Here is a 14,257-nt window from a genome sequence, read left to right on the forward strand (position 1 = left end):
TCATATAAGATCTGGAGCAACTCCTTGTAAGACATGGGGATCTAATGGAACTGAAGCTTCTCTCTCTTGTCTTGGTTCCCTTGCCCCCTTCCTAACAGAATTCAGTGTAGATGATCATGTGGCTTGAGGTTGAGACACAATGATGTTATTGGAGGTGCCCAACCATACCCTAATCAAATATTGGTGGCGACTCCTCGAACCATTTTTTAAACTTTAAAAAGGGAAATATCAAATTAATCGAAACAAATTTTTTTTAAATCACACTTATTAATAAATTAAATTTGTTTTTTAAAAAGAAATCGTTTCCACAAATATTATGTTGTATTTACTTAATAAAAAAATCAGTTGTTTTGAGGATTTTTCATGCAATGAGCTTTAGAAAAATCTGACACTTTACAACATAAAACCAAAAACAGGTAAGCAAGTTGTCTATTTTCAGTTGATTAAATCGTCAGAAATACACAAATTTTTGTGTGTGTTGGGGGGATCATTTGCGACCTCTCCAACGTCCAAAAGCTTCTTCATTTTCTATTTATTTATATTGTTTTTTAGAGAGAAAGTTAAGCAGTGTTTCATAACAGTTTTATTGCAAACAGTAATTAGATGAGGGAGAAAATATTTAAAGTAAATTTAATAAGGGGTAAAGAAACTTCTAGTCCATGAATTCAACATTTTTTCTTAATTTGGCCCTTCAACTTTTTTTCATATTAGACCTTAAATTTGTTTTTTTTCATTCTTAATCCTTTTTATGACGTGTGACACAAATCCACAATCTCATAGTGTTACAACATCAAAATAACAAAAAGTCATGGACCATATAGATAATATTATTAAATTGGAGGACTAAAAAGTTATTTTACACCATTTTAAACTAAGGGAGTTTAAAGTTCCATACGAGTAATAATTTAGAGTTTTTTCCGCAATCAAAATAGCTTCCTAAATGTAAAATTTAAAAAAAAAAGATAAAGTAAACAAATGGGTCCTCCGACTATAGGGTATTGTTTTATTAAGTCCATCGACTATAAAAAATTACAAAATGGTCATTCAACTAAAGAGTATTGCTTTCGGCTATTAATTATATTCCAAAATCATTATTTTTCGTGAAAAAAATGACGGTATTCTGAGCTGAACGTTAACCTGCTGACTGTAATATGATAAAATATGATCTTAGAATCTCAAACGATTATTATATCTCAACCATCATGTTAACGTCCAACTTAGACAACCATCAATTTTTGAACGGAGAATGACAAGTTAGAAACATAATAAATAGTCAGATGACCATTTTTATAATTTTTAATAGTCAATTGACTCAACAAAGCAACACTCTATAGTTGAATGACCATTTTAAAACTTTTATTAGTATTGTAAAATATACATTCTATGTACCAATATTTTAATGTATTACAAGATCGCACAATGACTCGACTACATGTTAATTTAAACAAATACGAAAATATTTTATTAATTACATTTTTAATTATATTGTGAGTGATTAGGCTATCTAATCAAAATGGGAATTGCTTATCTTTTAAAATTTATTTTGTAATTATTATAAGAATATACACATTCTATTTACGTACCATTGTTGGGTCAGCAACATTCCTTTCAATGAAGAAACCCAATAACTATAAGCCACGTGTAAAGTTTGGCCTCTTAAGGAATTTCAATTTTCAATTCTGTTCGGCACATCAAGTCAAAGGTCAATACTATCCCACGTATGCATGGTTTTCAGAACCGGATCGGTTAGCGAACCGATCATACTATCGATTCATTAGTTTAATCGATCGAACCGGTCCGACCGATCGGAAGAACCGGACGATGTCATAATTATTTAAAAAATTAAATAAAAATACCAAAAATATTTAATAAAAAATAATTTTTTATATTACAATTCATATTCGAAGCAAGTCATAACATATATAAGTTAAAAACCATAAAATCAAGTGAAACAAAATGATTCAAATTAACTACAACATAATATTTAAGGTAAAACACATTAAATAATAAATATAATTATATAACTATAATTAAAAAATAAAATTGGGGCTAAAAATCATAACAAATGATATTGTTTGATTTAATTTTTTTTTAAAACAATCTCACATGACTAAGAAACATAGAAGATCATCCCAACTAATTTATATAAATAAATAGAGATAATTTGGCATTCAAAATCATAGAGCCTTTTGGTAAGCATTGAGTAAACTATTTTTTCACTTCAATCAAGCTCGAATTTGAGGCTTCAATCGAGCTTATAATTTTTTTTAAGTTCAAGCCTTTTCAAGTTCAAGTTTCAATATTATATTTCGAGTTCGAGTTAAACTTCATAATTTTTAGCTCGTGAGTTTGAATCGAGTTGAGCTTACTTTTAAATTTTTCAAGTTCGAGTCGAGCTTAGCAATACTCGAGTTCGACTTGGTTCGTTTAACAAACTACGTCGTTTGGTTTAATTTTAAAAAAAATAAATAAATTTGACTGTTTTTTGGAATTTGACTGTCCCTGTACCAGACACTGCCACATGGCGGCTTGTTATTGATTTTTGCTAAAACAAACTTGTGCTCGTTCACTAAAGCAAAAATAGGTATATAGCGGCGTTTGTCGCGGTGTTTTCAAAGAAAACGTCATTAAATTTGTATATATCGTTGTGTTTATATCTAAAATGTCATTAAATTTTAACATTAACGGAGTTTCTACATAAACACTATTAAAACTCGTACTTTAGAGATGTTTTTAAACAAACGCCATAATAGGATACATATATCGTGGCGTTTATTAAACGTTTAATAAACGCTCAAGTAGAATTAAGATATAAATTATCATGAAAATTGATTTAATTTTTTTGTAAAGAATGTTATACATAAGTTTGAATTAACGGTGTGGGAATGATATTTGAAGGTTTAATTTTTTAGCATGCATCTAAAGTTTAAAAATTAGAGAAAAATATAGATTTTAGGTGAACTACGTATTTAATCATCCAACTATTTCTGTAGGTCTATTTTGCTCACTCAACTATTTTTTTTAAATCATCACTAAACTTACATTTATGTTTTATTTTAGTAATCAGCCGTTAAAAAATAAATAGAATCATTGATGTATTTAATCATCCAACTATTTCTGGAGGTCTAAAGTTTAATGATGATTTTTTAAAAATTGAGTAACCAAAATAGATTTGTAAAAATATTTGAGTGACTAAATATGTAGTTTATCCTTTTTAAATTTTGGATGTTAAATATGTAGTTTTGCCTTGAAATTGGAGCATATTCCATTATACATGAACCATAAATACAAGATTAAGAAAGCAATGGACCCATTATCCAGCTAATTTCGATAATTACAATTTAGTACTTTAAATAATTAAATTTTACAGTTGAACGTTTGATTCAAGGATACGTTTAAATATGTCCTTTTCAAAGAAGATTTGAATCTCTCATTTAATCAATAAAAAACCCTCAAACATTGTATTGTGATTATAATATGTTAAAAGGGACAATTTTACGAGATTTGCAAATCTACGTTCCGCAAATTCAGCAAGTATATTGATTTAAGAAAAATAATCTCAAAAGCATAAACTATAATTATAATAAATATTAGGATAAACTTTGTATTTAGTTACTCAACTATCACTTTGATTTCGTTTTGGTCATTAAACTATTATTTTTTTAAAATCGTACTTAAAGTTGCGTTTCGGTCATGTTCCGTTAAAAAATTAGCGGTGATGCTAATGTGTTATCATAAGGTAATGCTACATCATCATTGAAAAATAAAAAAAAATGCAGCGTCAGTAGTCCTGTCTATTTCTTAACGACGAGTGACCCAAATAGAACGAAAATGTAACGTTAGTTATGATTTTGGAAAAAATTATTTGAATGGCCAAAACAGAGAGTGATATTTTGGTGACTAAATATATAATTTATTCTAAAAATTATTACAAATAATATATTAATATTTATTAATACATCTTATAGCTAAAAATGGGACTATGTCATTATTGGTCCCTATACTCTATCAAATCTTTCAATAAGGTACTTATACCTTCAAAATATCTATTTTAGTTCATGAAATTTCGTATAGTCTATCCATGTGGCACCTCCCTCTAATTATGTTAATTTCTTATTCTATATATGAAGAGTTTCAGATTTCTTCAAACGTGAATCACACACTGCATAAAATTAACAACAAATAATCCTCAAGTAGTTACCCAGTTATACAAGCCAATAGCTTCCATCATCACCCAGATTAAACCCTAAAAGAAACCCTTAAAACTCATCCTCGTTCCAGCTGATCAGCAAAAGATACAATAATGGCCATTAAACCAGTCGAGTTTGGTGCGCATTTAAAGGCGTCAAGCTTCCACACCAATGTCGTCACAATATCCTCCGAGTTCTTTTTATTTGCAGCCTGTAAACAATGGAGGAACACCGTACATTCGTCACCAAAGAAAAGGCAAATGCTTCTGCAAGCCTAGAAATCGGATTAACTATATGCAGTGACAATGGCGTACATCATGGTTAGGTACGTGGGGATGAAAGTTGACTGGTGATTAGGGTTACCAGCTCATTCATATGACGCATCACCCAGCATTTATTTCCATCTCTTTCATGTATTTTATTTTTATTTTTATCTAATAATATATACATCATTTTATGAACTAGGGTTCAGCATGGACAACTTAATCTGGCTTCAGAAACAAACCTTAACTTGTTTGGTCTTTCTTCAATGATTTTCATTCAACATAGTGCTATACAGCCTTGTATTTTTTATTGATTCATTCAATTAATTGGGTCAAAAGTCCGTTACATTTTTTTATAGACCAAAGCTTAGCAGACTAACTAACTAACTCGTAATGGCCCAAGCAAATTGACTAACTAGTAACCCAACAGTCTAACTGACTTAATAGTCGGTTTTTACGGCCCAATAGGGCCAAAAATTTAATTATTTAGCCCAATGAGACACGTTGATATTTAATTTGGGATCTACGACATTTGATATAGTGAACTTGGAACTTGTCAGATGTTGGAAATAATTTTTTAATGGTTCTAGGTATGTGGGACCCATGTGGGTCAATATTTTATTATTTCTAATAGAACTCGTCACTTCGAAGTGTCGAGTTTAGTTAAAATTTATATTTTTAACCCTTATTGAATAATTTGAAAAAAAATAAAAATCTCAAACTCGTCATATCGAGGTGACGAGTTTTCTAAGATTTTTTTAATTAACTAGTTGTTTCTAAAATTTGCACAACAAGCAGCTGTGTAACAAACAAATTGCAACGGTCACAAATGAACTCGTCATGTCTAAGTAACGAGTTCGGTGGGTCTTTTTTTTAAATCACTAGTTGTTTCTGACCGTTGTGTTTGGGTTTATAAATAAGAGTTTTGAGTTTAAGTTTTTTTTTATTGTGTTTTGTTAAGGAAAAATTCGAAAACAATCAAATAAATGTTAACTCACGACGAAATGTTATGCCTCGATGATGTCTATATTCCTTCGCTTGATCTTGTACCGAATGAAGAGCGAAGCGTTTTCCAAAGAGGAATGGGACTTTGAGATCCGCATCAGTGGATTACTATATATTTGCAACAATCCAAGTTGTATCCAACAACATTTTTGCGTGGTTTTAGGAGAATCCAACATTGATTATGACTCTCATTAAACGTTGGAGGTCGAAGATGCATACTTTCCATTTTTCGAGTGGTGAAGCATCAATTAACATTGGAAGATGTCGCTTACCTGATGTTCCGGTTAACAGTGCGACGATAGTTAGACCAGTGGATTACTATATATTTGCAACAATCCAAGTTGTATCCAACAACATTTTTGCGTGGTTTTAAGGAGAATCCAACATTGATTATGACTCTCATTAAACGTTGGAGGTCGAAGATGCATACTTTCCATTTTTCGAGTGGTGAAGCATCAATTACATTGGAAGATGTCGCTTACCAACCTGATGTTCCGGTTAACAGTGCGACGATAGTTAGACACAACGATTTCAACCTATTCGGAATTGTTTACTAAGTTTTGGGAAAGTTTCCACCATCAGATGTCTTACATGGGTACAAGATATTTTACACAATTTCCAATCCACATACAAACTTTCTAATCTTTCGATTTGAGTCTCCAAAATATACCCAACTTACATATTGATCCAATACAATATACAAACATTAAAGTAAACATTTAATTGCTAAATTTCAGCATAGTCTTTCATCAATTGATCAATTACACTTGTTCTCTCATAATTCCTAAAGTGTGCAAAATGATCCTTATAAATCCACCAAGTTCCAAATTGGTCCAAAACAACCTTTCGAATCATGTAGAATCAATCTAATATTAATTCTAATCCATAGTAGAATTTTGTAAAATTTTCCCTAATTTTATTCAAGGAGGCTGAATATCCTAGGAATAAAATTCAATGCTTTCCAACTTGTTTCAAGCATGATTTCAAGCTTTCAACTTCAATTACATACAATTCCAATCAAATTTCATATCAATCAATCCAAAATGAATATTTCCATAAACCCTAGGTCATGATCAAATCCTTATTTATTCATTTTCAATCATTGTGCACACTTGAAAACAACTCTACAACACCATTAACATAAAAATCTATCCATGAATCATCAACCTCCAACTTGTTCTTCAACCACCATAAACACCAACTCAATGATCAACTCAATAAAACTATGAAATAATTATACGAAAGTATAGATAATTTAATATAGATTAATTTTCTATTTCACACTTTAGTCCAAAACTCAAAGAATTGGCTTGAAAATAAAATTGAAAAATCCTCACCTTTGCTAACGGAGTTCACGGAAGTTTGTGGAGAAGATGGCTGATTTTTTTCCATGTAGTTATCACTTAAAACACTTGGAACCGTTATAATATAATTGAATTTAAAATTCAATTAATGAGATATTCCAAAAGTGTCATTAATGATTCATGATAATTACCATTTGCCCATTGAAATATCTTCATTAAAATATCCCATAGTCAAAGATGAACCAAATTGAAGTTGAATTTATACTTTAGCCATATAATTTTCAAAAATTGTAATTTAGTCACCAAAAGTACATAATCTTTATTTAACATGGAAAACTAATTCTAATTCCAACTATCCATGTTAAATTTCAACCTTATAAATTATGAAAATAATATTTATAACCCTTCTCTATCATCCTTCAGAATTTCTCAAAATTTGTATTCTATCTGATTATCCGAACTTTTACCATACTTTACTGCTTCATAACTTTTTATACAAACTCTGAATTCAAATTCTAATTCTCACCAAAATGTTAATTCCGAAGTAAAATATTTATTTATAGGCCAAAATACATAACTTTTAAAAATTATATTTTTGGTCCCTAAAATTTTCCAAATTTATACTTTGGCCACTAAACTTTCAAAATTTACATTTTGCCACTAACCAAAATTTGGGGTATTACAATTTGTTTTCGGTTTGGGTTTTTTCGATTTGATTTGCTTTCAATCCAGCTAAAATTCATATCAATTTTGATTCGAATTGCTTCAGTTCAGGTTTTAGATCAAATTTAAGCCATTATATTTGGGTCTATATCAGGTTTCGAGTCTGGTAAATCGATTTGAATAGTTAGATTTGAGTCAAATTTACTAGGTCTAATTAAACATTGATTATAATATTTTTAACAATATTATATAAAAAGAAAAAAGAAAAAATTAGAAGAAAAAAGGAACAAAATAAAAAAGAATGGAGATGATAGAGCGTAAAGAAATGAGAGAAATTAAAGGTTGAGATTAACAATAGGAAACGAGAAGAACGCATCAAAATAAAAAGAATGGAGATGATAGATCATAAAGAAATGAGAAAAATTAAAGGCTGAGATTAATAATAGAAAATGAGAAGAACATACTAAATCATGTTTTTTGTCAATAATAAAAATATAATTAAAGAAATAAATAAAAGTAATATATGCAAATAATCAGTTCATCTAGTAGAATGAGATATTAGCTTCTTTAAGTAAGGTTAAGAATTCGTGTTTTTGTCAATAATAACAATATAAGAAATAAATAAAAGTAATTTACGCAAATAATCAGTTCGTCTTGTAAAATGATGTATTATATTCTTTAAGTAAGGTTAGGGATTCGAATCTTCGCATTTTTTGTATGGATCAAATTGAGTTTGAATGTTAGCCATAATAAGTCTATAAAATATGATTTAGATTAGTCGACAATATATCATATACTAATAATTAATTCAAAAGAAAGAATTAACGACTTGTTATTATCTTTTAATTTAAAATTTTTAATACACATCAAATAACTATTTGTGGGACATGAAAAGGGGCACGTCAAGGGTAGGAAAATAACGTTCAAGGGAGGCTGGGTGAGGGCATATAAATGAGGGAGGGGTGGACACTCGTTACCTAATTTTTTATATTTTAGATATTATATATATATAAATACTCTTAAAAACGAAATTTAAATTTATACATAAAAAATTAATATTATTAAAAAAGATAATCAAATTCGTTCATATAGATAATATTTTATTTATACTTCATCTGAATAAATTTATATAGTTAAAAATAATTCAACTATTTCTCCTTAATTAACGATTTTATTATTAAATTAAAAAATGACTAATTTTTATTTACTCCTATATTTTATGTAGAAGTCTTTTATTATTAATGTAAACTCTCTTTATTTTTTTATTTTATGTAAATTAAATTATTGACTAATAGTTGTCTCTTTTTTTCAATTTATTTTGTGACCTAAATATTTTTAAATATAAAGTAAGAATGGACTTTTTTTTCTAGCACCTCCTTACATGGTGGGAAATGATCACGTAATATATGGCTAAAAATGACTCTATCGATTTTGTTATTATTTTTTTAACAAAATCGATAAAAAATTACCGAAAACATTATTATTTCTATCGGTTTTGTTATTATTGGACACTTTACCGAAATTGTTAAAAAATATTAACGTTTTAAGTATAAATAATAATGTTTTAGGTAATTTTTTTATCGGTTTTGTTAAAAAAAAAATAATAACAAAATCAGTAACCCTTTCCTTTAACCGTATATTAAAGGTGCCGCACTGTCCCTTATATGGTAATTTATATATATTGTTAGACTTTGACCTAATATGGTAAAAGTCATGGTAGTTGAAAGCTGGACTGGTTTATTATACAATCCTTGGTAGTTGGTGGGTCTGGACGTTAGTGTGCCAATGTTTTCTACATGGCAAGCAGATGTTGGGATAAATTTGTTAATACTAATATGATATTAATGTATAAACAATTAAACTTTAAATAATATTATTGATGAAAAAGTTAGATTGAGGGATTATTTTTATTTTATTTGGTCGGAGAGTCACAAATGATAATTTTATGTATTTAAGAAGATGATACTATTTGTACTGAGAGAGATCGAGAGAGAATTGAGAATTCTTTCTCTAACCTTACACGGTAGTTTATATACATACATTTAGTGTTTATGTCGAACTTAGGGTCATTATAATTGTTCCTAGGCTGACAAAGTAAATACATGATTGTTAGATAATGGATTTGACCATGGATAAAGACAGGATCGAACTAAGAGGGGACAAGTTATTTAATTTTAAAATAAATAGGATCTAAAAAGTAATTAAACCATACAAATTAAGAAATAAGGTTCAATTTCAGTAATTTAAAAATTCAAAGGTCTTAAAGAGTAATTAAACCAGACAAATTTAGGGTCAAGTTTTAATTTGATTGAATCTAAAACAGACATTGTCCTAAAAAATAATTATACTATAAAATTTTAAGAGGTGCAAGCGCTTAATTGTAATGGTTTCAAAACTATCAATGGCTTAAAAAGTAATTATACTATCAAAGTTGGGGGATCCGTCATACAATAGGAATTGTCGAGTGTAATCTAACTTGGGTGGGTTCATTTTCAACCACTGGTGGGCTCGAATACCTTCCTACGAAATTAACTTTGAAGTATGTGGAGTCAACTCGGCTGAGCCATATGGGTTTGTTGGTTATTCTTACCCTTTCTTATTAATTCGGGTCGACTCGTGTCATACTTGGTGGACGAGTCTCTCAGCAGAATTTTTCTACATATACAAATACTCGAACCTGCTTAAGCGATATCTATTATTTATCGATAGATATGATTAGTTTAGTACGATATTATACGAAGACATAAACCTATCAAACCCAAGAAAGTAGGTTGAATTTATTACTAATTTAGGGTTTCAAATATGTGAAGTCGAAGAAGCTTTAATTTGCCCAAACTAACACGGTTTCTTCTTCATTTAATTCCATAAAACATTGACAGCAGCCCCAATTTAGGTAAACAGTTAGGATTGACATTAATGTCGTCCGGATTCTTTCTTTTCATTGAAATGTTTGTTAAACTCAGTCGTATACGTATTTAAATACGAGAGATGGAGATTTAAATGAGACAAATCGAATTTAAATATTGTTAAACTCGATTCGAACTCGAAAAATTCTAAACGATTCCTTTTTTCCATTCCCCTTGACCCTACTCATGCATGGACCACATCCATCTGCTTAAACAAAACATGGGTTCATCATCGAGTTTCGACTCGACCCGACTTTCGAAAACGCGGTTTTTATCTACTCAACGCATGATTTTGCTTCTCACTGCAGCAAAGTGAATCATACTTACAAAAGCTAATGCAATATAATATCAATGAGCTTGTGGGGGGGGGGGGGGGGGAAGAGTACATTTATCAGGGAGCTAAGCAATTTGCCTTTTCTTTATGGAAGTTGTTTGGATTCCATTGGTGAAAAGGGAAGGTTATTGGTCTTTTCTTTGAATGAAATATTCAAGCTTATCTTCAACAAAAAAGGTGGTCCTTCAAGATGAAAATTCCATTTCTTTGCTTAGCCATGATACAACTGTTTCTTCCATGGTTGTTAGCGCTTCCTCAGCTTTTCGCGGTATCTGATACGGGCGTGTTCGATTTTTTTTTAGTTTTGTTCGGTCGAATTTAGATAATCATATGTGTCATATAGATATCAAACACGAATACTTCGAAGAAAAACCGAGTTTACTTGGAGAAGATGGAAGGATGTGGAAAAAGACTTCCACTGCTTCGGTATGAAAATTTAGTTCAATAGGTGTAAAAGATAATTCTCCAGTACTGTCATGGTATTTTACATATATAGAGATATATATACATGAATACAAACTGAGCAAACCGAGTACAAATCAAACGGCATATGTTTACTGTTTATTGTAGTGTTACATGAAGAGAATTAGTTTTCCCTGAGCTTCTCATCCTACTGAGGAGAAAAAGAAAAGGCCGGTCTTCGGTCTTTCTCTCAGGCAACCATCTAACTCCTGAACTGATCTGACACGACAACGCCGGTAAGTGGTTCGAAAGTATTTAAGGCCTATATCGAGCACCTAGCTTTCAAGAGCTCTCATGGAAGTTGAGGGATCTTGACAAGGCTGCAGGGTTTGCTCTCAATACTGGTGATGCTTCAGCTACATGATTCTTTCCATCACTCTTTGAATTGAAGGCCTTGAAAAGCCCTACCCCGCTAAGTGATTCGTTCTTGATCCCGAGTGTTGCCCATATCGAACTTTTTGCCGCTTCACTCGGATCATCGATCCTTAATGTTTTCGGAACCAAAACGCTTCCGTTCTTCTGCTTAGTTGGCTTGTGTTTTTCTGAATCATCTAATTTAGCTGTTGTGTCCCCTTCCCTTGAATGTTTCCCTAACGTCGGATGATTCGAACCCGAAGTTGTTGGAGCCTTCTGGTTTGAAGCACTGGAGGATGACTGAGGAGACATCCAAGGAACGTTCCAAGTGCCGGGAATCCCGCAGTTCCAATAAGCTGCGGCAGGGTAGAACGACATGGGAAATCCGGACGGGCAAAATGCCGGAGGAGGCACCACGGAATTCCATGGATAAGGCCAAGGAACACCAGGTAAACAAGGTACGGGTGAAGGAAAGCCGTTAATGTTCACCGTCATATTTTCTTGAATGCAATTTCTACGTCCTTCCTCCATCGAGTTCGAAACCGTGATGGAAGATCCACTCGAGCAATCATCACCGTTTTCCCGTCTGTTTGCGACCGAAACCCTTTGTTCTTCAAAGCCATGAAATCCGTCTCGGGTACCATTCACAACCTTTTTCTCCCCAACGATTAAGACAGAATCCATGGAATCACAAATTGGTGCATCTAGGCCGAAGCTAAGCACCCTGCCATTGCTTTTCAGTGCAGGGTGATGTGCTGCACTAATTCGAGCAGCTTGAAGAACCTCCGACATCGAGATGTGTCGGTAGTGTGAAGCAGAGTTCTTGTTCTTACGACGACCAGCGCCCACCGGAACGTTCCTCATCGTACCGCCGGCGGTCCAGTATCTTTGACAGGCTTTGCAGAAATGACGAGGCTGATTAATGTTGTAATTATTGTAGTAGCAAAACTTTGTATCCATGCTCTTGCAGCGGGGGCATGGAAGTATCTGATCAGGCTTTTTAAGTGTTTTCTCCTGCGACTTGGTTCCATCACTTCGTTCTTTATCGGTCTTTCCGGTCTTCGATATTCCGTTTTCTTCGTTGATCGACGGAGTTTTTGGGTTTACATTAGTCTCCGGCGATGCTTCCAGATTATTTTCCGATTCACCTCTATGTGAAGCGTGGACGTCATCTTCTTCTCCAGTATCAGCAACCTTCCCTGCTAAAGAATCCTGAAATTCAAAAGGTTTCCCAATAAGAAACTTGAAACAAAGATTTCTAAACCAAAAAGATTCTCAGAGAGAATCAATAAAATCAGACAAATTTCTCGAGAAACAAACAAGTAAATATGCGAAATTTCTTGGAATTTTTAACAATTCAATTAATAAGCTAAAAACTTATCAAGATATTTAAAATTTGATTGGCTAAAAACCAATAAGGACTTCAAAAATTTCCAGTATAATAATTTCTGGTTCCCCAGAACTAATTATCTTCCAGTTCAATAATCAAACCTATGATCAGTAAAAACAGTCTGGAAGTTAAATAAAACTTTACGATTTGATTTTTTTAAAATATTATACAGTAATTCAAGCATAAAATTACAGTTTCCAAAAGAATTTCAAAGCTCCAAATAATCTTTGGGAGGGGGATAAAAATCCAAAAGGAAAAGGCTAGTCCTAGCAAAACAACTAGGAAACCAAAAATGGGGAAAATCAAGAAAAAGTAAAATTGACCCAATAATTTCAAGAAATGGGCAATCCTTAAAATCTCCAAAGGAATCAAAAGAAGCTTGATTGTTTGATCGAATTTCACCAACCTGCTCTGTTTTCTCTCCCACTTCACCATCTTCTACTACTTCATCTTGTTCATCGTCATCAAATTCATCGCCCTCTTCATCCTCCACTATCGCCTTGTCGAACTCATCAATGGAGATAGTCGAAACCTCTGCTCCACCAGCAGGAAACTGAATCTTCTTACCAAACAACGTGATCCCGGGGTCTTTATTTTCTTGCATTTTCTCAACAACCAAACAAGAAACACTAGAGAGAAATAAAAAAAGCTATAAAAATTCGTAGGAGGCGAAATTTTGTACTTGGGGGTTTGGTAAATTGGATTAAGTGTGTAGGATGGGTATAAATGAGAGGTGGATGCCACGACATCACCATGGTTTGATTCTCAGCCACAAGTTCTTGTGGCCCTGAGATTTTCTTTTTCCTTGGCTTTTTCTTTTGATTCGGTTGTAGGGTTGCATCCAGTGTTTGTGCTACCGGCCACTGTTTTTGGCCGCTGTTCTCGCGTGGAATTGTCTCATTGGTCGATCCAGGATAAAAGTGTCTCTCTTTTCATATTTGATGTTACTGCCCTCATACTATTTGTTTTTATGATTTTTCAAAAGAAAATATTAATTTTTTTTAATAAATATTATTAATTGTATTAATAATTTATCGTATATTATTAAAATAAAGTTATTATTTTTTGACCAAAATTAAAATAAAATTATCATATCATATATTATTAAATTAATCAATACAGTTATAGAAATTGTATTAGTTCAGCTTTTGATAGACGAGTTATTGACTGAGGTTATGTGGCTCTTTCCGATGATTATCAGTAAAATGAACTTTTTTTTATTTGATCAAATAAATTAATTTTTCATCTAATAATTTTTAAAAAAAATATTTATAATTTTCGAAAATTTTAAATAAAAAATATATTTTTATATATTTTTAAAATCAGACTTCTAATTGAATTGTGACCCCTTTTGTTGAGCAACCCTCGCTGCAATATTGACCCAGT

At 31.6% G+C, this 14,257-nt stretch overlaps 1 protein-coding gene across 1 annotated transcript; it reads right to left on the bottom strand.

Annotated features, from left to right (window-relative positions):
* Positions 1-11,201: 11,201 nt before the first annotated feature.
* Positions 11,202-13,569, bottom strand: LOC120215967 (cyclic dof factor 3-like). Its single transcript, XM_039213495.1, has 2 exons — positions 13,278-13,569; positions 11,202-12,693 (listed from the first exon to the last, which is right to left on the bottom strand). Exons 1-2 carry the CDS (start codon positions 13,473-13,475, stop codon positions 11,410-11,412), a joined length of 1,482 nt encoding a protein of 493 aa, XP_039069426.1. The 5' UTR covers positions 13,476-13,569; the 3' UTR covers positions 11,202-11,409.
* Positions 13,570-14,257: the final 688 nt, after the last annotated feature.

This window comes from Hibiscus syriacus, unplaced genomic scaffold (assembly GCF_006381635.1).
Source record: "Hibiscus syriacus cultivar Baekdansim isolate YM2019G1 unplaced genomic scaffold, ASM638163v2 tig00110156_pilon, whole genome shotgun sequence".
Taxonomy (NCBI): domain Eukaryota; kingdom Viridiplantae; phylum Streptophyta; class Magnoliopsida; order Malvales; family Malvaceae; genus Hibiscus; species Hibiscus syriacus.